This window comes from Schistocerca cancellata, chromosome 7 (assembly GCF_023864275.1).
Source record: "Schistocerca cancellata isolate TAMUIC-IGC-003103 chromosome 7, iqSchCanc2.1, whole genome shotgun sequence".
In the NCBI taxonomy this organism is placed as follows: domain Eukaryota; kingdom Metazoa; phylum Arthropoda; class Insecta; order Orthoptera; family Acrididae; genus Schistocerca; species Schistocerca cancellata.
Window position 1 is genome coordinate 111,732,814 of NC_064632.1, and position 27,650 is coordinate 111,760,463.

General features: G+C 42.8%; 1 protein-coding gene across 1 annotated transcript in view; it reads left to right on the forward strand.

The window, feature by feature from the left end:
* The window catches only part of LOC126092095 (mediator of RNA polymerase II transcription subunit 17), a 111,787-nt gene that overhangs the window by 49,375 nt on the left and 34,762 nt on the right, over nucleotides 1-27,650 (forward strand). Inside the window, exons 7-9 of the mRNA XM_049907518.1 lie at nucleotides 9,160-9,422; nucleotides 17,476-17,785; nucleotides 27,441-27,589. Coding sequence (XP_049763475.1) covers nucleotides 9,160-9,422; nucleotides 17,476-17,785; nucleotides 27,441-27,589 — 722 coding nt within the window. The remainder of the gene's footprint in view (nucleotides 1-9,159; nucleotides 9,423-17,475; nucleotides 17,786-27,440; nucleotides 27,590-27,650) is intronic.

The window sequence follows — 27,650 nt, forward strand, 5'->3', positions numbered from 1 at the left end:
TGCGTGGCTGATCAGTGTCATCTTCCCTTTTGTTGATAGGGGTATCTGCTTGTCCAAATAACTGTATTTGTATTGTTTTTTTTTATTTTCATTTTGTATCTTCAATATTTTGCTCTAAAAACTAACATGATCCCATCCTCCTTGCAGCTGTCCAACAAATTTACCAAAAGTAGGATGTTTTAAAACTATTAATTATTCTAGCATTTTCTTTCATTAGAAAGTAACATTGTATAGTCTGAATGTATTACATGGGATGCAGAGAGTAGAAAAGACATTGTTGGTGGTAGTAGTAGTTAGTAATTTGAAATATGATGACAAGAAATCCATATTTAGTTCCAAAATTTAATTTTTGTTAGCTGTTGCAAATCTATAAGGTGACTAATTATTGAAGAATTGACAAAAAATTGCCAGCAGAGATTGAGGCCAGGCGGATTACAGGATTGAAGCATGTGTCAACTGTCTGCACGGACCACAATCTATCAATGGTTATTCTACATGATAAATATTTTCATGGTAATTACATTACATTCATTGTGATAGGAATCTTGTAAGGTTCCCTTCTTTTGGTAGCATATATATATTTTTTAAATTCATTTAGCACATCCAGATACTGTCCCTTGTTGGCTCTATGCAGAATCTCGGCATTACTGTGTCCATGGTTTTATGGTCATGTGCTAAAAGATATGTGCTTGTTGCATATAAGTATGTTCATTAAGCAGAGTTTTAAATGTTTTACTTATGAAATTGTTGAACATTAATTGTATTGGCCTTTTTGTGCTCATTTTTACATAATTCAACTTGTTTGTCAAGAAGGTTTTTACTTCATTTAAATCTGTGATGAAGCTCTCTTTGTTTTTACTGCAACTTTCTGACACTACTATTGAACCATGGATGGATCTTTCCCATCGCTGCCTAAAGTGTGTTTTGCAGTGCCATTGAATTTCATCCATTCATCCTTCGAATTTTTGACCCCAGAGCTGAATATCTGATGTTGACTACTCCAATTCTGTGCAATCACTGAGAACTTAATGGAACATTGATCTTTCCAGGTGCACAAAAAGAAGTACTGGGCTTATATGTATGAGTCATGTTCAGAAAGTTAGTGTACTGTGACTATAATAGGCTGTGTTTCTGTTTATTGAGGGTTGGCAACACTAAGCAGTATAGGGGTATCCCCCGACCACAGCGAGCATTGCAGGAACACATTAGTATGTAAACTCATGTTGTTGTGACCAGTTTTGTGAAAGATGTTGGTAAGAAATCCCACCAAGTCTGAGCCGTGTGCTGTGATTTGCTTCCTATTCTTGGAAGGAATAAGATCTGTCTAAATTTTTTTGCAAATCAAAACAGTTTATGGCAAAGGTGTTTTGAACAGAACATGTGTGTTTAAGTGATGTAGGGAGTTTAGTGGAGGCAAAACAAATATTCATGACAAACAGAGAAGTGGAAGACCTTCCATTTTGACTGTTCATGAAGACCACCGATTGACAGAGAATGAAAATTCTGTGATGTTTCCACAACTCTTCAGAACTCATTTAAATGAGACAATCACAGAAATGCTGGGATACCAGAAACTGTGCACAAGATGGGTCTCAAAACAGCTGACAGCAGCAGCACAAGAAAACTCGGGGTCAGTAGCACCCGCAAGTCTCTTGAACAACTTGAAATGGAAGGTGAGGATTTTCTGAGCTCAATTTGACTGGAGATGAAATGTGGGTGACTCATTATATACCTGAGACAAAAACATAGGTGTCACATTGGCGTCATAGCAATTCTCCAAATTAAAAACAACAATTTTGGGAAAAAAATACCATGGCCTCAGCATTCTGGCTCTGAAAAGGCATCATTTTGGTCGAATTTCTGCCTCAGAAGGAGAGCACCAATGTACAAAGATATTGTGGGAGCCTACAAAATCTCAAAAGGAGCATTAAAAGAGAATGCTGACGATAGTGTGCTTGTTGCACAATGTCCATCCTCACAGTCTTAGCCACTAAGGTGCTCTTGGACTCATTTGGTTGGGATGTTTTGAAACCCATCAACCACTGCCACCTCATTCCCCTGACCTTCTTATCTCCCTGAAGGCACATGTGAGTGGAATTAAATTTTCAGCAGATGAGTGCATAGTGTACGTGATGTCTCTGCCAGGGGAATCCCCGTCACATCTAGAAATAAACTTTCCTGCAGACAAATGGGGACGGGTCTATACGAGCTGAGCGGAATAAAGCCGAACGGATGAATGCCAGTCACTGTTTATGTGGTTTGCAAATGATCAGCGTTGTTATAACTATTAGCGAATTCCATAGATTCAGACTACCAGAGTGGAAAAAAACGACTAACAGGAATAACAGGCAACAAAGATTGCGTATTGTTTCCTCTGTGTGTCCAAGAAAATGAAATTTTGATAGAAAATTTTTGGCCAGACCACTACACTGCTAAGGGCCAGTTATACAGTCCCCGGCTAGCAGTCGCTAAAGTTCTTTTCTGGGAGTAGCGTGGAAAATGCGTAGTACGAACACGTAATAATGCCCAACCGGATAACTAAACCGGTGATGAAATTAACCAGAGAATAAGTTTCGACACTGGCAGGAATAGTTACAGAATTATTGATAAGATTGTTTGTTAGAATGAGGAAGGAGAAGAAACGGGGACTCACACAAATTACGGGAGAATATGATGATTCGAAATTTATTTAAAAATTTAGTACTTCTACATCTGAATCTGGACATACGAATGTGCACTTTAAACCGAATGTTGCATTTTAGTATAGTTCACAAAATTCCCATTCTCTTGGAGTGTCCTCTAATGTCTTGTTTCTTTTATGACATAATGTAAGATCTTTTAATATTTTACATGCATGAACGTACGGGCTTTCAGCGTCATCGTAGCTGCGCAAGTACTGCGATGCCTGCTATTTGGCGCGCTCTGGCAACAGCTGAAATGATTCTATTTCTAACAGGTCGCGGGAAAATATTGCGAGTGGTTGTTTGGAAAGCGTTACTTTAAAAGTAAATTTCCTTTTACACAAGATGAACTCTGTGCGCGCGAATGTCCGATGAATTTCTTAAATCACAGAGCATTTGTATCTCATTCAAAAATCAAGTCTTTGAGGGCAACCATTTAGAATATTTTCAAGCCCAGAAGATCAGACATTTATGTTGTTGTGAAAAAATTTACTGGCACAGTTTTGTGATGTATCCTTAAAGTGTAACACGCGCAAAAATGACCATTATGTGTTAAAGCTTAGCTTCTTTTGCAGCTTATTAATCTTAGTGACCAATATTAAATGTAAAATCATTTCTTTTCTTGTAGCAACACTATGCATATATGTATATCTAAAAACAAAGATGATATGAATATAATAGAGGGAAACATTCCACGTGGGAAAAATATATTTAAAAAGAAAGATGATGAGACTTACCCAACAAAAGCGCTGGCAGGTCGATAGACACACAAACAAACACAAACATACACACAAAACTCTAGCTTTCGCAACCAACGGTTGCCTCGTCAGGAAAGAGGGAAGGAGAAGGAAAGACAAAAGGATTGGGTTTTAAGGGAGAGGGTAATGAGTCATTCCAATCCCGGGAGCGGAAAGACTTACCTTAGGGGGAAAAAAGGACAGGTTTACACTCGCACACACACACATATCCATCCACACATACACAGACACAAGCAGACATTTGTAAAGGCAAAGAGTTTGGGCAGAGATGTCAGTCGGGACGGAAGTACAGAGGCGAAGATGATGTTGAAAGACAGGTGAGGTATGAGCGGCGGCAGATTGAAATTAGCGGAGATTGAGGCCTGGTGGATAGCGAGAAGAGAGGATATGCTGAAGGGCAAGTTCCCATCTCCGGAGTTCTGACAGGTTGGTGTTAGTGGGAAGTATCCCGAACAATCCATTGCCCTCACCCACCTAATCCTTCACCTACACATCCACTCAGCCAATCAACACACCCATCAACTCCTGTCCCTAATAAAAGTCCTCAATCTTTCCTCTCCCACATCCACACCAGTTGTTCAGAGCATCCTCCTACAGGCCAACCGCAAATTAGAACAGCATGCCACCCTCCACCTTAAAAAACTATCCAATCTCCTGGTTTCCCACCTCCGGAAAGGCAACTCACTCACCCTTCACAACCTTTCCAGCAAACCTCAACCTCCTCTCATTGCACACAAACCCAGTCTCTCCCATCTACTCAATCTCCCACTTCCAGCTCCACTCCCTCCAAAACCTCAAAACTCCAATCAACACAATCTGGAACCACAACACCCCAATTCAGTAGTTAACCTCTCCTCCGAACCTCTCTCCCAATCCGAAACCTCTGTCCTATCCAAAGGCCTCACCTTCAGCCCCACTCCCAGATTTAACCAAACAGCCCTTGTCAAAGATTTACTGTCCTACAGCTGTACTCTCTGCTGGAAATATCACTTTGCCATGAAGAAAAATGATCCTAATCCTACTCCTAATGATCCAACTCCCCAAGATACTATCCAAATTGAACCATGCCTGGAACAGTTCCGTCCTCCGTCACAGTGGGACCCACCTCCTCTTCCTCAAAATCACCCTCTCCTAACCTTCCAGGAATTTCTGACTTCCAGCCTTGCCTCTCAATCCTTCTTAAAAAACCTTAATCCTACTCCCAACATCACCACTGCTGAAGCCCAGGCTATCCGTGATCTGAAGGCTGACCAATCCATCGTCATTCTTCCGGCGGACAAGGGTTCCACGACTGTGGTACTTGATCATCGGGAGTATGTGGCTGAGGGACTGCGTCAGCTTTCAGACAACACTACTTACAAAGTTTGCCATGGTAATCCCATTCCTGATGTCCAGGCGGAGCTTCAAGGAATCCTCAGAACCTTAGGCCCCCTACAAAACCTTTCACCTGACTCCATCAACCTCCTGACCCCACCAACACCCCGCACCCCTACCTTCTACCTTCTTCCCAAAATTCACAAACTCAATCATCCCGGCCGTCCCATTGTAGCTGGTTACCAAGCCCCCACAGAACGCATCTCTGCCTACGTAGATCAACACCTTCAACCCATTACATGCAGTCTCCCATCCTTCATCAAAGACACCAACCACTTTCTCGAACGCCTGGAATCCCTACCCAGTCTGTTACCCCCGGAAACCATCCTTGTAACCATTGATGCCACTTCCTTATACACAAATATTCCGCATGTCCAGGGCCTCGCTGCGATGGAGCACTTCCTTTCACGCCGATCACCTGCCGCCCTACCTAAAACCTCTTTCCTCATTACCTTAGCCAGCTTCATCCTGACCCACAACTTCTTCACTTTTGAAGGCCAGACATACCAACAATTAAAGGGAACAGCCATGGGTACCAGGATGGCCCCCTCGTACGCCAACCTATTCATGGGTCGCTTAGAGGAAGCCTTCTTGGTTACCCAGGCCTGCCAACCCAAAGTTTGGTACAGATTTATTGATGACATTTTCATGATCTGGACTCACAGTGAAGAAGAACTCCAGAATTTCCTCTCCAACCTCAACTCCTTTGGTTCCATCAGATTCACCTGGTTCTACTCTAAATCCCATGCCACTTTCCTTGACGTTGACCTCCACCTGTCCAATGGCCAGCTTCACACGTCCGTCCACATCAAACCCACCAACAAGCAACAGTACCTCCATTATGACAGCTGCCACCCATTCCACATCAAACGGTCCCTTCCCTACAGCCTAGGTCTTCGTGGCAAACGAATCTGCTCCAGTCCGGAATCCTTGAACCATTACACCAACAACCTGAAAACAGCTTTTGCATCCCGTAACTACCCTCCCGACCTGGTACAGAAGCAAATAACCAGAGCCACTTCCTCATCTCCTCAAACCCGGAACCTTCCACAGAAGAACCCCAAAAGTGCCCCACTTGTGACAGGATACTTTCCGGGACTGGATCAGATTCTGAATGTGGCTCTCCAGCAGGGATACGACTTCCTCAAATCCTGCCCTGAAATGAGATCCATCCTTCATGAAATCCTCCCCACTCCACCAAGAGTGTCTTTCCGCCGTCCACCTAACCTTCGTAACCTCTTAGTTCATCCCTATGAAATCCCCAAACCACCATCCCTACCCTCTGGCTCCTACCCCTGTAACCGCCCCCGGTGTAAAACCTGTCCCATGCACCCTCCCACCACCACCTATTCCAGTCCTGTAACCCGGAAGGTGTACACGATCAAAGGCAGAGCCACGTGTGAAAGCACCCACGTGATTTACCAACTGACCTGCCTACACTGTGATGCGTTCTATGTGGGAATGACCAGCAGCAAACTGTCCATTCGCATGAATGGACACAGGCAGACAGTGTTTGTTGGTAATGAGGATCACCCTGTGGCTAAACATGCCTTGGTGCACGGCCAGCACATCTTGGCACAGTGTTACACCGTCCGGGTTATCTGGATACTTCCCACTAACACCAACCTGTCAGAACTCCGGAGATGGGAACTTGCCCTTCAGCATATCCTCTCTTCTCGCTATCCGCCAGGCCTCAATCTCCGCTAATTTCAATCTGCCGCCGCTCATACCTCACCTGTCTTTCAACATCATCTTTGCCTCTGTACTTCCGTCCCGACTGACATCTCTGCCCAAACTCTTTGCCTTTACAAATGTCTGCTTGTGTCTGTGTATGTGTGGATGGATATGTGTGTGTGTGCGAGTGTAAACCTGTCCTTTTTTCCCCCTAAGGTAAGTCTTTCCGCTCCCGGGATTGGAATGACTCCTTACCCTCTCCCTTAAAACCCAATCCTTTTGTCTTTCCTTCTCCTTCCCTCTTTCCTGACGAGGCAACCGTTGGTTGCGAAAGCTAGAGTTTTGTGTGTATGTTTGTGTTTGTTTGTGTGTCTATCGACCTGCCAGCGCTTTTGTTGGGTAAGTCTCATCATCTTTCTTTTTAAATATAAAAACAAAGATGATGAGACTTGCCAAACAAAAGCACTGGCAGGTCGATAGACACACAAACAAACACAAACATACACACAAAATTCAAGCTTTCGCAACAAACGGTTGCTTCATCAGGAAAGAGGGAAGGAGAGGGAAAGACGAAAGGATGTGGGTTTTAACGGAGAGGGTAAGGAGTCATTCCCATCCCGGGAGCGGAAAGACTTACCTTAGGGGGGAAAAAGGACAGGTATACACTCGCGCGCACACACACACACACACATCCATCCGCACATACACAGACACAAGCAGACATTTGTAAAGGCAAAGAGTTTGGGCAGAGATGTCAGTCGAGGCGGAAGTAAAGAGGCAAAGATGTTGTTGAAAGACAGGTGAGCTATGAGTGGCGGCAACTTGAAATTAGCGGAGGTTGAGGCCTGGTGGATAACGAGAAGAGTGGATATACTGAAGGGCAAGTTCCCATCTCCGGAGTTCTGACAGGTTGGTGTTAGTGGGAAGTATCAAGATAACCCGGACGGTGTAACACTGTGCCAAGATGTGCTGGCCGTGCACCAAGGCATGTTTAGCCACAGGGTGATCCTCATTACCAACAAACACTATCTGCCTGTGTCCATTCATGCGAATGGACAGTTTGTTGCTGGTCATTCCCACATAGGAAGCTTCACAGTGTAGGCAGGTTAGTTGGTAAATCACGTGGGTGCTTTCACACGTGGCTCTGCCTTTGATCGTGTACACCTTCCGGGTTACAGGACTGGAGTAGGTGGTGGTGGGAGGTTGCATGGGACAGGTTTTACACCGGGGGCGGTTACAAGGGTAGGAGCCAGAGGGTAGGGAAGGTGGTTTGGGGTTTCATAGGGATGAACTAAGAGGTTACGAAGGTTAGGTGGATGGCGGAAAGACACTCTTGGTGGAGTGGGGAGGAGTTGCCGCCACTCATAGCTCACCTGTCTTTCAACAACATCTTTGCCTCTTTAGTTCCGCCTCGACTGACATCTCTGCCCAAACTCTTTGCCTTTACAAATGTCTGCTTGTGTCTGTGTATGTGCAGATGGATATGTGTGTGTGTGTGTGTGTGTGTGTGTGTGTGTGTGCGAGTGTATACCTGTCCTTTTTTCCCCCTAAGGTAAGTCTTTCCGCTCCCGGGATTGGAATGACTCCTTACCCTCTCCATTAAAACCCACATCCTTTCGTCTTTCCCTCTCCTTCCCTGTTTCCTGATGAAGCAACCGTTTGTTGCGAAAGCTTGAATTTTGTGTGTATGTTTGTGTTTGTTTGTGTGTCTATTGGCCTGTCAGCGCTTTTGTTTGGTAAGTCTCATCATCTTTGTTTTTAGATATATTTTTCCTACGTGGAATGTTTCTCTCTATTATATGTATATATGTATATTAATTTAAACCATTACCTTTTCCTATTTGTGTGTTCGTGCTGCTTAAGAGTGATCTTGCTATCGGCTGACTACATCACGTGTCCTATGATCTGAATATCCGCTGTCATCGGCTGGCGAGGTCGCTTGACATGAGCTACAACTGGCTTACAAAAGTGCATCGCAATCTCGATTTCAATCCTTCGGAAAGTAACATGCGGTGTTTGGTGGAATTCGAATTTATACTTTCATAATACGAAAATATGCTGTGAACATGTTGCTGCACATCAGACATCTTTCAAAAACCTGTTTTTTCTCCTGAGTTTCATTTTCTAAAGTGCCGGGAAATTCTACACAGGCGTATAAAACAACAACCATTTAAAGGATTGATAAGTTTTACAGCTTTGAGGAAAAGTATACTGTTACTTAACACGGGAAAAATGTATTTTCCTCTGGGAGAAAGTGTATTTTTAACCTGGAAAAACCTGGGAATTTTTTTTCGTTGTCCACGTCTGCACCCTGAATTCTTTTTCAAAGACACTTAAAAAAAAAAAGAATAAAAATCTAGTACACTTGCTTTCTGAATATGCCTCTATGCTATTTTGCTATCCATGTGCAGTCTTAATCAAATATTTCTTGTACCCTGATGTACATATATTGGTAATTTCGATTCATTTGATCAGTTCTTTCTGAATGTTGCAGTTTGTACAAAAGTGTGTGTGTGTGTGTGTGTGTGTGTGTGTGTGTGTGTGTGTGTGTGTGTGTGTGTGTGTGGTCAGTATCTATGAACACATGCCAACTAACAGCAGTTATGGACAGTGTAAGTAATTAGTCATTGAACTTCTGTTTGAATGTGGAAATGAGACTTAAATCATTTCAGGTGCTGCCAGGCATTCAACTGATTATTGGCCTGTGCCATAACACAGGAACAGACAAAAAACCTGCTGCTGCTCCACCACAAAAGTCAGAACATGATCATGTGTTGGAGCATTCCTTACATCAGTTGTTACGTGAAGTTCACCATCGTAACACCCACCATCCATTTCCACATCCAGCATCTGGCCCTCTCGGACCCAGCAAAAGGAGAGCTCTTGCTGGTCCTACTGCTGCAGATCGTCATGAGCTGCAGGAGATGGCAAAATCGTAAGTATGATTCAAGATTTGAAAGTGAGAAGAAGTAGCTAGACAGAAAATACATTAGTGGTGAGAGGAGTCAATGTATTCTGAATCCCCTCTGTGATCTGAAATTGCTTTACTTTCAATGTTGCATTGAGTTTATGTTTTCCATGCCTTAATTTTGGAAAATCTGCAATGCTTGGATGAAGTGGCCCTTTGTAAACACTGCATGAGATTTGACTGATATGCACTGTCATCATGATGTTCCCCCTTACCATTCCTACAGATCTGTACTTACACTTTATATAATGTCTCTTTCTATTTTATAACACACAAAGATAGCAATCTCAAGTTTTTTTTTAATTTTTTTCTTTCTTTTCTTTAATGATTGTCATTGTGTCTGTGAAGACCCTGCCAACAGTTTATGTTACTGGATAACTTTCTATTACTGCCTATGCTCTGCCGTGTATTACTGCCTATGCTCTGCTGTGAACTATCTGTATTTACATTTCAAACTGTCATTGTTTGTGTACTGCGGTTTTGAAGTGGAAGTAGAGGAAAATACTATCTTCTCATAACTGATATTTTTCTATCGCAGACATACCACTCAGTGCTGTCTTGGTAACTCATTATCTTTGAAAGTAGTAGTACTTAATAATTCTATAGAGGAGGAGGAAAATCTTCGTGTGAAAAACATTACTAACTAATCTTGATTCTGCTGCACATTTGAGTGTGATTAACAAGATTTCAAAGCTGACTCTGATTTCAGGATTACCACTGATTTCAGCTCTACATGGTGCTGATTCTTCTGGAAAATGTGGACTTCTCAGGGAATTACATATTACCCAGAAAAATCAGGGAAATTTCAGGGAATTCTTAGCACTGGAACTTCATTTTATTGAGCTTTGTAAATCACGAATTTTAAAATACTAAAAAAAAAAAAAAAATAGATTGCTTTGAACAACTGGAGATAGGACATTCATATTCACAAGACATGTACTGTAGTATGTTCTGCACAAATGATTAGCATTTGAACCACATCGGCCCATGGGTTTAAGGTCAACACCACCTGCTGCTAAAATGTGCTTGCCGCTTTCGTTGGCACTATAAACCAAAGGTAATGGATCAGTTTGACTTGAGCAGACATGCAGGATGCCTCACAAATGTATGTGTGAACCGTACCATCAAATCAGTGAGTTAGAAAGAGAGTGTGTGAGAGAATGTGATGAATGCATCCGGAAAATGGCCTCTTGTGTGGGACTACGTGTTCGGCAGTGCAAAGGGTGTGTGCAGAATGGTTCATAGAAGGCTGTAAGACAAAATGAGATGGGTTAGGTTGCACGACCCATACCACCCCTCTCCCCCCCCCCTCCCCTTCCCCCTCCTCCCCATGACAAGACTGACACCTCATCTGAATGGCATTGCAGGACAAATCTGCACCATCCTTGGCTCTTGTGCAACAGTGGAGCAATGTAACACATTGTACACTATCGAGGTGACAGTCCATTGCCGTTTATTATGGCAGGGTTATGTGCAATTCATCCGCTTTCCCATCTACTATTGATGAATGTGTAGAAATATGCTAGATGGCAATGGTGTGTGGAACATCGCTGGGGACAGAAATGGCATCAGATAGTGTTTTTGGATGAATCCAGGTTATGTTTGTTTGAAAATGATGGCTGCATTTTCGTTTGATGCAGGCAGTGGGAGTGGCATCACTGTGACTGCATTCACACAAGAGATATCGTGCCAACTCAAGGCCTTATGGTGTGGGGTTGTATTGGGTACAACCTCAAATCACAGTTGGTGTATGTCCAGGGCACTGTGATCAGTGCGACCTACGTGAATGACTTCCTGCAACCCCGTAGCCTAGCCATACCCTTTCTGCGCAACACCCCAGATGCAATTTTTCAGCAAGACAATGCATGACCACATGTTGCTGTTGCTGCATGAACACATGCCTTCATGGTGTCACAGGATGTCTGCCTTTTGCCCTGGCCTGCCAGATCACCTGACTTGTTGCCAGTCGAAAATGTGTGGGACATCGTGAAACAACAGGTGCAGTGCTGCAACCCAGTGGCAACCATCACAAATGAACTTTGGAACCATCCGAATGCGGTATGGATGGCTATACCTCAGGATGCCATTTGCACCTTATACGCAGCAATGCCATCGTACATGGAACAAGTTATCAGATCCCCTGGTGGACCCTGTGCCAACTAGGCAACAGGACACATGATGAACTGAGATCCATGAAATGCTAATAATTTCTGTGGAACTGATGTACATGTCCTGTGAATATGGAAGTCCTATCTCTAGTCATTCAAGGTGTTCTGTTTTTTCTGAACATGAGTATATTTCAGAGAGTGTTACTTTTGTTAATATTGAAAGTAAAAAACGAAACTCCTCCTGAACCGGCCATAAAGGCCCAACTGTACCAACCGGCCGCTGTGTCATCCTCAGCCCACAGGCATCACTGGATGCGGATATGGAGGCGCATGTGGTCAGCACACTTCTCTCCTGATCATATGTCATTTTCCAAGACCAGAGCTGCTACTTCTCAATCAAGTAGCTCCTCAGTTTGCCTCACAAGGGCTGAGTGCACCCCGCTTGCCAACAGCGCTTGGCAGGCCAGATTGTCACCCATCCAAGTGCTAGCCTAGCCCAACAGCACTTAACATCGGTGATCTAACGGGTACCGATGTTACCACTGCGGCAAGGCCGTTAGCACTTATGTTTATATTATTCTGCGTAAGTTATCAATGTTTAAAAACTGCATTTACTGTACAGCTGAGAGGAGAGAGGAAAGAAAAGTTGTTATTGTGAGGTGCTCAATAATTAATCTTTAACCTCCCCATCCCCCCCCCTTCCCCACCCAACTCCCTAGCCACGCATTGCTAAAATTGCTCATGAGCTTCTTATGACATCATCTTCCTCCCAATGCCTGGAAGCCGCAGCAAATTATTTTTTTTTTTTTAAATTTTTTTTTGAAGTTTGAGTAACCACACTCACTTTGGCTTTAAAACTCCTCTGGAAATGTGGCTGACAGGTAGTCATGAAAAATTTTGGTGACGAGCTTGCTCTGATAACTTAATTTCAAAATCTTATGCAACAGGGTCAGGCCAACGGTGTCCTGTGATCTGGTGGTTGATGAGCCTGCCAGAAGGTGCTGTATATTCGAACTTTGAATATGTCTGAAATGTTCAACATAGGTGTTTCTGTTTTGTCTTAACAGAAACAATGTCAGTAAATGGTATGATGAACACTGAAGAGCAATGCTACATACACCAGGGTATGCTGAAGTCAACAGTGATGTCTATGAGCTTTGTAGAAACGGAATGCTGTTGTTTATATATGCCCCTCCCAAAACATGGTCTTAAGGATTCTCTCTTGAAATTCAGCTGCTTCTTCATATGCTGAATTGTTTGTTATTGAAGAAGTGGATTGGAACCTTCACGGTAGTCCAGTGCACATTTTGTTACATCCATTTCTAATATTTCAACTGTGATGATAATTGAAAAGTACATGAGTTACTGGTCGCCTTGCCTTCATAGTGCTCTCTTGATGCCTTCTGGGCACAAGACTTCTTTATATTATCCACCCATTTCTTTTGAGTATAAAAGCAAATATCTGTCAGTGACAGTTCTGATGCAGTGTCACATCATCATTGATCTAATATGAGTTAAAAGTAAGATGTCAAATGAACAACAAGCTTACTGTTACCAGTCGTTGTTTATCTATCTCCAGGATGTCTTTCAAAGGTTTAAACCTCCGTCATAAGATGGATTTACATTTGTTAGTATGATGTGTGTGTGTGTGTGTGTGTGTGTGTGTGTGTGTGTGTGTGTGTGTGTGTTGTGTTATGATTTTTTGGAGGAACTGGTCACAGGTTCCTTTCATATCATAATACATCTCATGTATACTGCCATATTTTGTGAATCCATCTGATGATGGAGGTTTAAACCTTTGAGACATACTGTGGAGATAAATAAACCTAAAATGTTCGCATTCAAAAGCACGACAGCTGAGATAATGGAAACCAAATCTGTCCACCCTTAGTATTTTTATGTCCAAAAGACCTTTGATAATGATGTGTTTCACATTCTTACTGCTTGAAGTGGTCACTTCACTGTGATTACAACCTTCAAAAAAGAGAATGAGATATGCTAATCATAATTCTTAAGGCCTTCCGTGCAAGGGACAGTGAAAGCTCTTTGCATGTAAAGAAATTTTTGGGAGATAATTGCAGGTTGTATATGTTAAAATTATTCATTTACCAATGTCATGTGGGTCTTACTCTATGAGCTAGAGGAACACCCCCCCCCCCCCCCCCCCACACACACACACACACACAAAACCTGTGTGTAGCTACATTGTACTGGATGCAGTTTTCAAGTAGGTTGGGTGAGGGATTGTGCTGGTTGGAATGGGTAACGGAAGAAAAGAGGCAGGAAGTGGGAGGGGTGGTTGACGCCTCAGGGGATGGTGTCAGGTGTACGAGATAGGAATGTAGCAGGGAGAAGCAGTAGGTGAACAGAATAGAAATGCAACACATAGTCACCAGAGAACTCCCCCTACCACCCCTGAAAACCAGGTGCAACCTTCGTTTCCCAATGTCATCTCGGACTGGAACAACTGAACCATATCCTTCGGCAGTACTTTGCTATCTGTTATTGTGCCTTGAAATCAGGGAAGTCCTACACACAATCCTTCCCATCCATTCTAAAGTGGTATTCTGCCAGCAGACAATGTACACAATATCCTGGTTCATTCCTATGCCGCATGCACTCCCAACCCCTTGACACATGCATCAAATTTCTCTGGAAGACCCAAGTGCAAGACCATCCAATTCACCAACCCTGCAGATCCTACTCCAGTCCCATTACAGGCTTATCTTATCCCGGGGTCACATGTGAAAGCAACCTTGTCATATATCAGCTCTACTACAGTTGCTGCATTGCATTTTATATGACCATGACTACCAACTAACTGTCCACCCGAACGAATGGCCACTGTCAAACTGGGGCCAAGAATCGAGTTGACCACCAAGTTGTGGAAAATGCTGCTGAGCACACCATGTTTGATTTCAGTGGTTGCTTTACAACACATGCCATCTGATTCCCCCCCCCCCCCCCCCCCTCCCTCCCCCCAGCACCAATTTTTCTGTACTACATAGATGGGAAATTTCCTTGCAACGGATCCTTTGTTCCCATAACCTTCACTAACTGCCTGCTTCCACACACTCTTCCCTACCTCTGTTTTATCACCCACTCACAGTCTACTCCCCCATGCCATCACCATTGTGCGCTGCATGAACTCAACAGTTCTGGTGTCCATGTGTTGCTTTTCTATTCCAGGCATCTGCTGCTTCTCCCACCCACATTCCTATCTTGTATGCCTGCTGCCTTCCTCTGATCTATTAATCATCATTCTCCAACACACCATCTCACTCACCAGCTATTTTCTCCCCTCGCCCAGTCCAGTGGACACAACCTTTCACCCCATCATACCTGCCAAACTGAATTCGTGGCATTCAACTGGCTAAAATAAGTGTGTGTGTGTGTGTTATTGTTATTGTTATTGTTATTGTTAAATGGTCCTACATTATAAAAACTGAATGAGTTTAAAATCCCTGTGAACATATCGTCAGAATTTCCTACATTTATTGCCAAGCTACAGACTTTAGGAACATCGTTTTCCATATTCATGAGAAATTCTGTGACAAAGATTTTTCAAATTTATGCTTAATGAAGTATGTGTAGATCAAGATTTGTTATGATACTTTACCAGAATTAAATTACAGACACTTTGGAAGGATGAATTCACTCATGCATTTTAGAATGTTATCTGTGATTCCCTATGCTAGCCATCTCAACAGTAATGGGATACTTAGTAAATCACAATTCAGATTTCAGAAATGCTGTTCCACTGAGACAGCAATATAAAATTTCACTGTCCACATAATAGAGTCTTTAAATAGTAAAATGTCACCAGTAGGAATATTCTGTGACTTATCCAAAGCATTTGATTGTGTGAACCATGACATTATGTTAGAGAAATTACAATTCTATGGTATAAATAGAACAGCATATGAGTGGTTTAAGTTATTTTACAGAACAGGAAGCAAAAAGTCTCTTTATATGCTTCAGGTGATTCAAAGGAGTTTGCCACTTCATCTAACTGGGGTGAAATTACATTAGGTGTTCCACAAGGTTCGATCATGGGCCCCTCCTGTTCTTGATATATGTGAATGATATTCCTTCTTATGTGAAACAAGATGCTGAACTGACGCTGTTTGTTGATGATACAAGCATAATTATTAATCCAGTAAAAGAAAGTTCGATAGAAAATGATACAAATAAGGTATTTGGAAAAGTTATTTATTGGCTTTCTGCGAAAGGGCTTGCTCTGAACTTTGAAAAAACTCAGTACATCCAATTTTCTGCTGCAAAAAGTATAATTTCTTCAATAAACATAACACATCAAAAGAAGTCAGTAGCCAGGGTAGAGCGTACTAAGTTTTTGGGTGTACATATAGCTGAGAATCTTAATTGGAAAATTCATATTTTGGATCTCCTAAAGCGACTAGGTTCAGCAACTTTTGCAATAGGAATAATTGCCAATTTTGAGGATGTAGAAATTAGTAAGCTAACATACTTTGCATACTTCCACTCTCCAATGTCATAAGGAATGATATTCTGGTGCAACTCAACACTTAGGCAGAAGGTATTCACAGCTCGAAAGAAACTAGTTATAATAATGTGTGGGGTTCATAGTCGCACATCTTGTAGGCATCTGTTTAAAAGGTTAGGAATTCTTACAACTGCTTCACAGTACATTTACTCAGTAATGAATTTTTTTCTCAACAACATGAACCAGTTTAAATCAACAGCGCCATTCATGATTACAATACCAGAACAAAGAGAGACCTACACTATCCTTTACTTAACCTGTCTTTGGCACAGAAAGGGGTAAAATAAGCTGCTATAAAAGTCTTTGATAAATTACCAGATGAAATAAAATGTCTGACAGACAGCAGTAATAGTTTAAAAAACAAATTGAAATCATACCTCCTTGACAACTCCTTCTATACCATAGATGAATTCCTGAGTATGAGTAAATAAATCTGGAAATATAATATGTGCATTTTGTGCCGTTAAAGGGAATGGGATAGATAATAGAAATATTTAGGTATAACACTATAATGTAAACAAAAAAGAAAAAAAAGACTTGTTTCCTGTGCCCATTTCTTGTGCATTTGACATGTTCCACATCATAACAGTTTTCTGTGCTATTGATCAATGGAACACATAACTAACTAACTAACTAACTAACTTATAAGTGTGTTTCAAGGATTCACATAGATGTTTGGTATTCAGAACAATGTCACAGAATTGTTAGAATCTCTTGGAAAGATTTAGCAATATCGAGACTATAAGATGAAAGGAGTAAGAAATTTTTAAGAAATCCAGCTTTCATAGTTGATGACTCATTGTGGCTGACTGCTATATGGAACACCTGGATTCAGTTCCTGGTGCTTCTAAGTATTGTTCCTCATTGGGTGGGGTTAAAATGGAGAGCATTCAGCCTCATATGGACAAATAGGGAGTTATGTTTTGGAGAACTTCCATGCTGAAAGCTGACACTGACAGATAGGAGAGTAGTTTGCTGACAGCATGCCCCTCCATACTGATATCCAGTGGCACCTCAATAAGAGGGTGACACAGTTATTAGTCACCTTACAGGGTTTGATTGACCTGATCGCAATTATAATCAGAAGTCATTGGTGAGTGCAGCCTGTAATAAGAGAAAGAGGAAGATTGGAAACAAGGCAAAACTATAAGAAACATGTAGAAATAACATTTCACTTAGTCTTGTACTCAGTTATTTACAATTTACCCATTTCTCTCAATTATAATACGCCATTTTGCTGCTAGACCTGTTCTACATGATCTTGTATGCATTTGACAAATTGTTATCTAGAAAAAGTGCAGCTTTAACATGTACAAAAGTTTTTAAAAAGTTTAATGAAATGCTATTTCATTCTCTGGGTGTCCTATTTTCTTCGTGTATGTTGCAGGCAGACTCTTTTGGAGCAAATAATTCAGCAAGCTCAACACTTCTTCATGCGTCTGCGGACAGAATATGTATTGGACACTATTGCAAAAGAAGTGAAGGATCCACTCATTATATCACACTGGAATGCTTTAAATTCTCCGACTCAGTCATGTGTAAAAATAAACATTATGACTCATGGGTATGACGCAGTTTGCCGGACTTCTCTCATTGTGCATGTGGGAGAGAAGTCTCTCAAATGTGTCTGTCGTGATGGCCGAGTAATGCACATGTCGTATGAGCCCCAGGAGTTACGTGACCTTATTTTCTGTCAGGTAAGCAATGTCACTAAGTGAAAAATTACATTGTCTCCAAACCAGCTGATAGAAAACAAAAAATAATGGAAAGGTGACATAAAACATTAATAAGTAACATGTGTGTTTCAAGTTCAGTTACTGCCTTTTATTCAAGACATCTGGCACAGCTAATCTCACATTTCACTTCTTAGAAGATGTATGCAGGTAATGTTTCCATAGGTGGATCAGCAAAGAGATATATATTCTTTCCTGAATTTTTAGATTTTGGTTTCTCCAGAAAAAGATTGTACAGATAGCGAAATCACAATGCGAGATAAAAAAAAAAGAAAAGAAAACTGGTGTTTCTCCACAACAGCAGCAATTTAGCGCATATTCTCAGACATTCAGTAAAGTAAGATGATTCCTAGGAAATGAAGAACGGAGGAAGTTTTCCCAAAACACAAAAAGCACATTGACTAGCACTGGCAAAATATAATGTTGTTGTCTATGATCAGTGATGGGAAGAAGCAAATGAAACAATCAATTTAGCTGGTTGTGGTGAAAAAGTCATCTCATTCAGTTGTAATTGTATGTATTGGTTAAATTATTCTTTCATTCTTTTGAGTGAAACTAATATATGGGAGCAACGAAACGAAAAACCTGATTCATTCAGTTGTGTGGCTTTACGTATTGATTGTGTTGTGTACAACTTCATACACAATGGTAAGGAGAGGTGGGCTACAGAGTGGTTTGGAACTGTTGTCGTAGGAAAGCTGGAGAGGAGCAGAAATGATTAGCAAACAAGTTAACACATTAAACAGAAGATTTACTTAATTATCATTTCTCTAAGCATACAAAGACTCATAACAAACAATGCAGCAAGAACTAGAGTCCAGATGTTACAGTATCAACAAGGATGAAGCTATCTGTATTAAAGTGGAGCCATGACTAGGTGGCATCTGCATAGCATCATGTAGCGAAGAGGTTCCAAATGCCAAGGGGTGAATGGCTGCTGTTGGTCATGCTATGTTGCAGCAGCAGAGGGCACTCATAGCCCAGTGCTACTGGAGGCATGGTTCAGTGGGCGCACATCGCTGGGTCCGCCCGATCCTGTGTGACTGCTATCGGTGTGGTTGATGATGGATACTTGCAATCCCATTGCCAACTTAAGGATGCTGTTAGGGTGGTATTGATATGTGAAACCACATCCCTTCCCCTCCACCCCCCCTCCAACCTCGTCACTGTCATCATATAGCTTAGATGAGCAAACAATGATGGAGGGGAAGGCTGGATGCAGGTGGCAGTGAGGAGACAGGAGCTGAAGCTAAGGCTGCTGCCGAGCTCCCACCTGCACCACAGCATATGCCCGAAGCGCTACTGGGAACATCAGTAAAAAAACTGGGCGAGGGTGCACACCCACATCCAGAGGCAGAGCAGCAAACGGAGATGGAGGTATCTCAATGACTGCAGAGGGACCTGAGACAGCACGTGTGACAGCTGCTGGGAAGAGAGGCCATCCTCAGGCAATGGTGGCTGTCAAGACAGCAATGGCCGTGAAAGGCTATCATCTTCCACCAGCTCTGGAACTGGTGCTGACAGTGGGGGACTGCTGCATCGGGGCAGACGTGAAATCTGGAAGCACAAAGTATGTAGCAGTATCATGCAATTTCCGTGAACAAATTTTATTCTGGTTGTGTCAGCACTCCTGTCAATTCCTGCTGGAAAAAGAGAGAACGTCCAAGGAGGCGTACAATGGTGCCTTGCTCCCAGAATCTCCACCCAGCATACAATCTGAAAAAGACTGAACTGTTAGTTTGCTACTTTACCTGTCTGGGCAGAGTGGGCATCGTCCACTGTGATGGGTATAGAAATTGAAGCTAGGTGCAGTGCCACCGTGCATGTAAGAACTCTATTGATGATGGACTATTGCATGGCTGGGAGCTGTAGGAGAGCTGTAACAGAGCTTGATCCCATGTGTGGGAGGCATGAAGATCGTCTATCTGTTGCTTAAATGTTCTTACAAAGCAGTCACCTTCACTGCTGGATTGTAGGTGAAGTGGTGCACACGTGATGTGGTGGATACCAGAAGTGGTGCAAAACTGTTCAAACTGGGTGGCAACAAATTGAGGTCCATTGTCAGTTACAATCACTTCAGCCAATCCCTCGAGGCAGAGGATTGATGACTAGGCCTGGATTGTGGAATGAGCCATTCGACAATGTCAACAACATTGAGCTGCCTTTTATTCCAGTAAGAACCCGCAACATCCAATTGCAAATGTTGCCAAGGTCGTTCAGGTTTGGGCCATTTGCAGAACTGCTGAGATTGAGACGCCTGATGTTCAGCACAGGCTTGGCACTGAGAAGTCAAATGTTAAGCTTGTGCATCCAGACTCTTCCAAGTGTAATGATGTCACACAAGCTGCGTGGTGTGAATGACACTACGGTGACTTTGGTGTAGCAAATGAAGCATGTGACTGGTCATTATCAGTCTCAAGCAAAATGTTACATTGGTGAACTGCAAAGGGGTGTGGGCAAAATATTGACAAACCACAGAGCTACAAATCTGTCTGCCTAAACGTGGTCAACCATTGTGGATGTAGCGCAACAGAATCTGCTAATCAGGACCCTCTGCTGTGGCCTGGACAATTTTCCAGTAGTTAAACAGGAAGCTGCGCAAAGCGTCTGTGTCCTGTGCGTCAGTGTAGCAACAAGGAGCAGAGGACTTGTTGAATGTGGAATCTGGGCCAACCGGAAGGCGAGGAAGAGCACCTGCATTGGCATACTTAGAAGTGGCAGATACATAATCCCATATTTATAACTTGACAAAAAAAGAGCCCACCATTGCAGCACCTGTGCTGTGTGAGTTGGGACTGACTGACTGAGAAGGGCTAAGCAGATATTCTAGAGGTTAATTGTCATTTACCATGTAAAATATTCTGCTAGAAAGATCTTGTTGTTGTTGTTGTGGTCTTCAGTCCTGAGACTGGTTTGATGCAACTCTCCATGCTACCCTATCCTGTGCAAGTTTCTTCATCTCCCAGTACCTACTGCAACCTACATCCTTCTGAATCTGCTTAGTGTATTCATCTCTTAGTCTCCCTCTACGATTTTTACCCTCCACGCTGCCCTCCAATACTAAATTGGTGATCCCTTGATGCCTCAGAACATGTCCTACCAACCGGTCTCTTCTTCTCGTCAAGTTGTGCCACAAACTCCTCTTCTCCCCAATTCTATTCAATACCTCCTCATTAGTTATGTGACTACCCATCTAATCTTCAGCATTCTTCTGTAGCACCGCATTTCGAAAGCCTCTATTCTCTTCCTGTCCAAACTATTTATCGTCCGTGTTTCACTTACATACATGGCTACACTCCATACAAATACTTTCAGAAACGACTTCCTGACACTTAAATCTATACTCGATGTAGATACTGGTGAAATTTAGTGACACAATAGACAATGGCAAGAGCCTCCTTTTCAATTTACAAATATTAAATTGAGCTTTGTTCAACAACTTGCATTTGGCCTGTCAACATCACCAAATTTGCATGACAAAACTTCCACCGATGCCGCAGAAGGAAGTATCTACAACCAAGACAACAGTTAAGGCATGAATCACAAAGCTAAGGCATCTTTGAACTTCTGGAAAGTAGGCTGACACTCTTGCGACCAAAACGAACATTCTTCCTGTGCAGACAGTGCCATGGAGCCACAATTTGAGCAACATTAAGAGTAAATTAGATGTAATGCGTGAGCTTTCCTAATACTGGCTGCACTTCCTGCACATTAATGGATGTGGAAGGTCATGGATAGGATGCAAATGTGATTACAGTGAGTGAACTCCCTGGCTGTTAATGATATGTCCTAAGTACTCAAGTTCAGTATATATATATATATATATATATATATATATATATATATATATATATATATATATATATATATATATATATATATATATATATATAATAGAGGGAAACGTTCCACGAGGGAAAAATATATTTAAAAAGAAAGATGATGAGACTTACCAAACAAAAGCGCTGGCAGGTCGATAGACACACAGACAAACACAAACATACACACAAAATCTAGCTTTCGCAACCAACGGTTGCCTCGTCAGGAAAGAGGGAAGGAGAAGGAAAGACAAAAGGATTGTCTATCGACCTGCCAGCGCTTTTGTTTGGTAAGTCTCATCATCTTTCTTTTTAAATATATATATATATATTTGCCTTTGCCTTTGCCTTTACAAATGTCTGCTTGTGCCTGTATATGTGTGGATGGATATGTGTGTGTGTGCGAGTGTATACCTGTCCTTTTTTCCCCCTAAGGCAAGTCTTTCCTCTCCTTGTTTGGTAAGTCTCATCATCTTTCTTTTTAGATATATTTTTCCCACGTGGAATGTTTCCCTCTATATATATAAAGATGATGAGACTTACCAAACAAAAGCGCTGGCAGGTCGATACACACACAAACAAACACAAACATACACACAAAATTCTAGCTTTCGCAACCAATGGTTGCTTCATCAGGAAAGAGGGAAGGAGAGGAAAGACGAAAGGATTTGGGTTTTAAGGGAGAGGGTAAGGAGTCATTCCAATCCCGGGCGCGGAAAGACTTACCTTAGGGGGAAAAAATGACGGGTATACACTCGCGCGCGCACACACACACATATCCATCCGCTCATACATAGACACAAGCAGCCTTTACAGCCTTTACAAATGTCTGCCGGTAGTGCATCAGTATGTGATAACACAGATTAGATTATTATTCATTCATCTTTTTCAAGTGAAGTGAGTCTGTGGTAGCAACTGAATAAAAACAATTGACATGGTCCATTTTATTGACTGAATTAATTGTTTGTTCTTTTCAAGAGAAACCAGTCTGTAGTTTTTTGGTTGAAAGATGTATTTTTTTCTTTCACCTGAAATTACCGAGCGGGGTGGCGCAGTGGTTAGACACTGGACTCGCATTCGGGAGGACGACGGTTCGATCCCGCGTCCGGCCATCCTGATTTAGGTTTTCCGTGATTTCCCTAAATCACTCCAGGCAAATGCCGGGATGGTTCCTCTGAAAGGGCACGGCCGACTTCCTTCCCAATCCTTCCCTAATCCGATGAGACCGATGACCACGCTGTCTGGTCTCCTTCCCCAAACCAACCAACCAACCATCACCTGAAATCCCTCTGTAGTGTTTCAGTTGAGTGACCTATCCATTGATTTTTCTGAGTGAAACCAGTCTTTAATATTTTCATTAGTTGAACTTTATTTATTTTGTGTATGGCTAATACAGACATATCATCAAATTACATTACATATACATATGAACATATTGACACACAAGAAACTTAAGTTTTTCTTTACAACTGAATATCTAGTCCTTCAGTCCAGCACACAGCATCTGGAGTTGCTAGTAGGAAGTCCTCTTCAGCACTGTGATAGGCTCGAATCCTGCATTCACTGACAATGTGGTGAAGAGTGTGGTATGGAGCCCCGCAGTCACAGGCTGGATTAGGCAGCTTCTTCCACTTAAAGAGAGCATCCCTGCATCGGCCATGGCCGGTACGGATTCTGTTGAGAGTAGTCCAGGTCTTGCGCAGTAGGTCAAATCCACAGTGAAGTTTAGCACCTGAGAAGGTGTTATGCAGGCGACCATCAGTCACTGCTTCCCACTGACCTTTGAAATCCTTAGCAACCGTATCAGCAGCATTGCACAGAGTTGGAGGGCATGATTTCAGTCTCTTACAATTCAAAAGTGGCAGGTCGCTGTGCATGGGTAGGTTAGAATTCCTGGATATCTTGTGGTATTCTCTCGTAAGGGCAGTACATCTGCGTAGATCAGGAGGCATTATACTGGTTAACAGTGGAAGCGAATAAACTGGAGTAGATCTGATTGCACCAGATATTATGTGCATTGTCATACACTCCTGGAAATGGAAAAAAGAACACATTGACACCGGTGTGTCAGACCCACCATACTTGCTCCGGACACTGCGAGAGGGCTGTACAAGCAATGATCACACGCACGGCACAGCGGACACACCAGGAACCGCGGTGTTGGCCGTCGAATGGCGCTAGCTGCGCAGCATTTGTGCACCGCCGCCATCAGTGTCAGCCAGTTTGCCGTGGCATACGGAGCTCCATCGCAGTCTTTAACACTGGTAGCATGCCACAACAGCGTGGACGTGAACCGTATGTGCAGTTGACGGAGTTTGAGCGAGGGCGTATAGTGGGCATGCGGGTGGCCGGGTGGACGTACCGCCGAATTGCTCAACACGTGGGGCGTGAGGTCTCCACAGTACATCGATGTTGTCGCCAGTGGTCGGCGGAAGGTGCACGTGCCCGTCGACCTGGGACCGGACCGCAGCGACGCACGGATGCACGCCAAGACCGTAGGATCCTACGCAGTGCCGTAGGGGACCGCACCGCCACTTCCCAGCAAATTAGGGACACTGTTGCTCCTGGGGTATCGGCGAGGACCATTCGCAACCGTCTCCATGAAGCTGGGCTACGGTCCCGCACACCGTTAGGCCGTCTTCCGCTCACGCCCCAACATCGTGCAGCCCGCCTCCAGTGGTGTCGCGACAGGCGTGAATGGAGGGACGAATGGAGACGTGTCGCCTTCAGCGATGAGAGTCGCTTCTGCCTTGGTGCCAATGATGGTCGTATGCGTGTTTGGCGCCGTGCAGGTGAGCGCCACAATCAGGACTGCATACGACCGAGACACACAGGGCCAACACCCAGCATCATGGTGTGGGGAGCGATCTCCTACACTGGCCGTACACCACTGGTGATCGTCGAGGGGACACTGAATAGTGCACGGTACATCCAAACCGTCATCGAACCCATCGTTCTACCATCCCTAGACCGGCAAGGGAACTTGCTGTTCCAACAGGACAATGCACGTCCGCATGTATCCCGTGCCACCCAACGTGCTCTAGAAGGTGTAAGTCAACTACCCTGGCCAGCAAGATCTCCGGATCTGTCCCCCATTGAGCATGTTTGGGACTGGATGAAGCGTCGTCTCACGCGGTCTACATGTCCAGCACGAACGCTGGTCCAACTGAGGCGCCAGGAGGAAATGGCATGGCAAGCCGTTCCACAGGACTACATCCAGCATCTCTACGATCGTCTCCATGGGAGAATAGCAGCCTGCATTGCTGCGAAAGGTGGATATACACTGTACTAGTGCCGACATTGTGCATGCTCTGTTGCCTGTGTCTATGTGCCTGTGGTTCTGTAAGTGTGATCATGTGATGTATCTGACCCCAGGAATGTGTCAATAAAGTTTCCCCTTCCTGGGCCAATGAATTCACGGTGTTCTTATTTCAATTTCCAGGAGTGTATTTAGCTGGGTGTCAACAAGCCTTGTATGATGACTGTTCATTCAAACAGGTGCACACAATACTCAGCACTTGAGTACAGAACTGAAGATCACAGGGTGGTTGCTGACGATCCCTAGGTAGTTTCGCATAGCTTATGGAGGATGTTGTTTTGAGTCCTCAACTTTTGAGCTAAGTTAAGAAGGTATTGTTTGAAGCATGGTGTACAGTCCAGGATGACACCAAGATATTTTGGGTTCCAATTATGACAAAGAATTCTGTCTCTGAAACTTACTTTCAGTTTTACATTCACCAACCGATTATTTAAATGGAAGCAATGCACTTCTGTTTTACTCACACTGGGTTGGAGTCTCCAGATTTTGAAGTAATTATCTAATGCAGACAGGTCATTGGTTAGAATCTCTTCTGTTGGCTTCATTTCTTGGTGTTTTACGGCTAGAGCCAGGTCATCGGCATAGCAGTATTTTCTGGATGAAGTGTCAGGTAGATCAGATAGATATAGGTTGAACAGTAATGCTGAGAGAACTGATCCTTGAGGCAATCCGTTGTTCAGCTTCCTCTCCTTACTTATGTTTCTTCCAGTGATTACCTGGAACTTCCGATCGCTTAGCATGCTTTTAATCAGTCGAGCCACTGTTCTGCAGGGTATGATGCAGAGAAATTTGTTGAACTATAGCAATGGTATACAACCAGGGTACACAATGCCTCCACCCCTCTCCATGGAGGGTAGCCCTACCATCAGGGATGGGATGGGACGGGAGGGGTTGGTCAGAGTTAAAACTGATTAATATTTTGCTGTAGATTAAGTTGTTCCAGAGGCAGTTAACACATAACTAATGAAGCTGATGTGTTGTTGGCAGTATAAAAATGAGTGCAAAAGCTCCCTTATGTGTGTGTGAAGAAGTAAGGAACATTGCCAGATTTTAGTGACTGTTTGCGTTCTGTTTTACTGAAAAAGTGGGATGATTACCATTTGACTGTGTGTGCTTTCTGTGTGCTCCATGTCAGTCTTCTGCTGCTGCCAGCAGTGCAGCTGGGACGAGAATGTGGCCCGCTAGTGTGGGGGCGGGTTCCAGCATTGTGCTGGTGGCTGGGCCGCCTCCACATCCCAGCTTTTCTCTTGGTGGCAGCAGGAGACTGACAGCAATAGCACAATGAGCCCAGCCCCAAGGACGTTTCCCTGGATGGAAAAAGAGAGGGAAAACATATCTAAATGAAATCACTTAAACCCAAAGACTGAATGAAAACATTCATATAACAGACATAACTGTTGGAGACTTATGTCAGTCGGTTGTCTCACATTAAGTGAAATCAGTCAAACGCAGAAAGTGAGTGAAAAACATTGATGTAACTGATGTGACTGGAGAGACTGGTTTTCATTCAGTTGTTTCTTTCGGCTGGGGGGGGGGGGGGGGGGGGACCTGACTGAACAAAAAGAAAATAGTTGCCTGGCCAATCAGTTGTTAAAACTAGTTAGTTGTCCCATCACTATATATTATGAATTTGCCTAATGTTTAATCTCTTCTTTCCTTTGTAAATTTTCCATTAATTCATCATTTAGCTGTAGATTTTGTCATTTTTCTCGTAACTGAAATTATGAAAAAAATGTAAATTTTTCTCCTAACTGAAATTATGAAAAAAAATGTTAATTCACAATGATAGAAGAAAACAAGTCCATTAATGAGTGATACTAAAAGACAAAATATTCGGGGGATATAAAAGTCTCTTTAAGTAACACACCTTGTAAGTAAAATTCATTGTAAATATTATGAAACATGAAAGTTTCTCACAAAGCAAGATGGTATGAGCATGATGCTGAATCTGGAGTGGGTGAACTGGTGCAACAAATATGCGTATAATCTTATATGTGGCCAGGAGCACAACAATGACCGTTACTATGATTGCATCTAAAACCCCTTGATTTTTCTTGTGTATTTACTATTTCTGTTACTTTTACACTCAAGTTTGTACAGCTGTACTTAAATGTTATGCATTATTTAAACTTTTAAGTTCATACCATTGTGTAATTTTCTTCTGCTTTCCTAGGAATCATAGTCTGCTTTCAGTACACTTGTAAGAAATGGGGATATCAGGTCAAAACGGAATGCGAAAGTCAGACTATTTCTGGCTTAAGTTAAATCTCTTTGAATGTGAGCATTTGCACTATCTTGAGTTGTCTGATGTTATTGTAATAATAATAATAATAATAATAATAATAATAATAATAATAATAATGTTAATGTGGCAAGTTGTATTTGATTATTATTCGCATAAGTGGCACAATCATTGACTGCATAGTGGTTTTACATTTGTTCTACAGAAAAAATAAATAATACATGCTGATCTGTTTTACAGATTTATCAGCATCAGATAGCTGCAGTGCAGAGCCTGGCGAAGCGCATGGGCTGGCAGTTCTTATCTAATAGCTCACACCTCGGACTTGGTGCTGTGGAGCCTCTAGGAAATGCTAGTAGCTGCATTCTCGCCTCCCCAATTGGAGACAGGTACTAGTGTATTTATAAGCTTGTTCTCTGTCTGCTGTGCTCTCTTATCCTCATAAATACA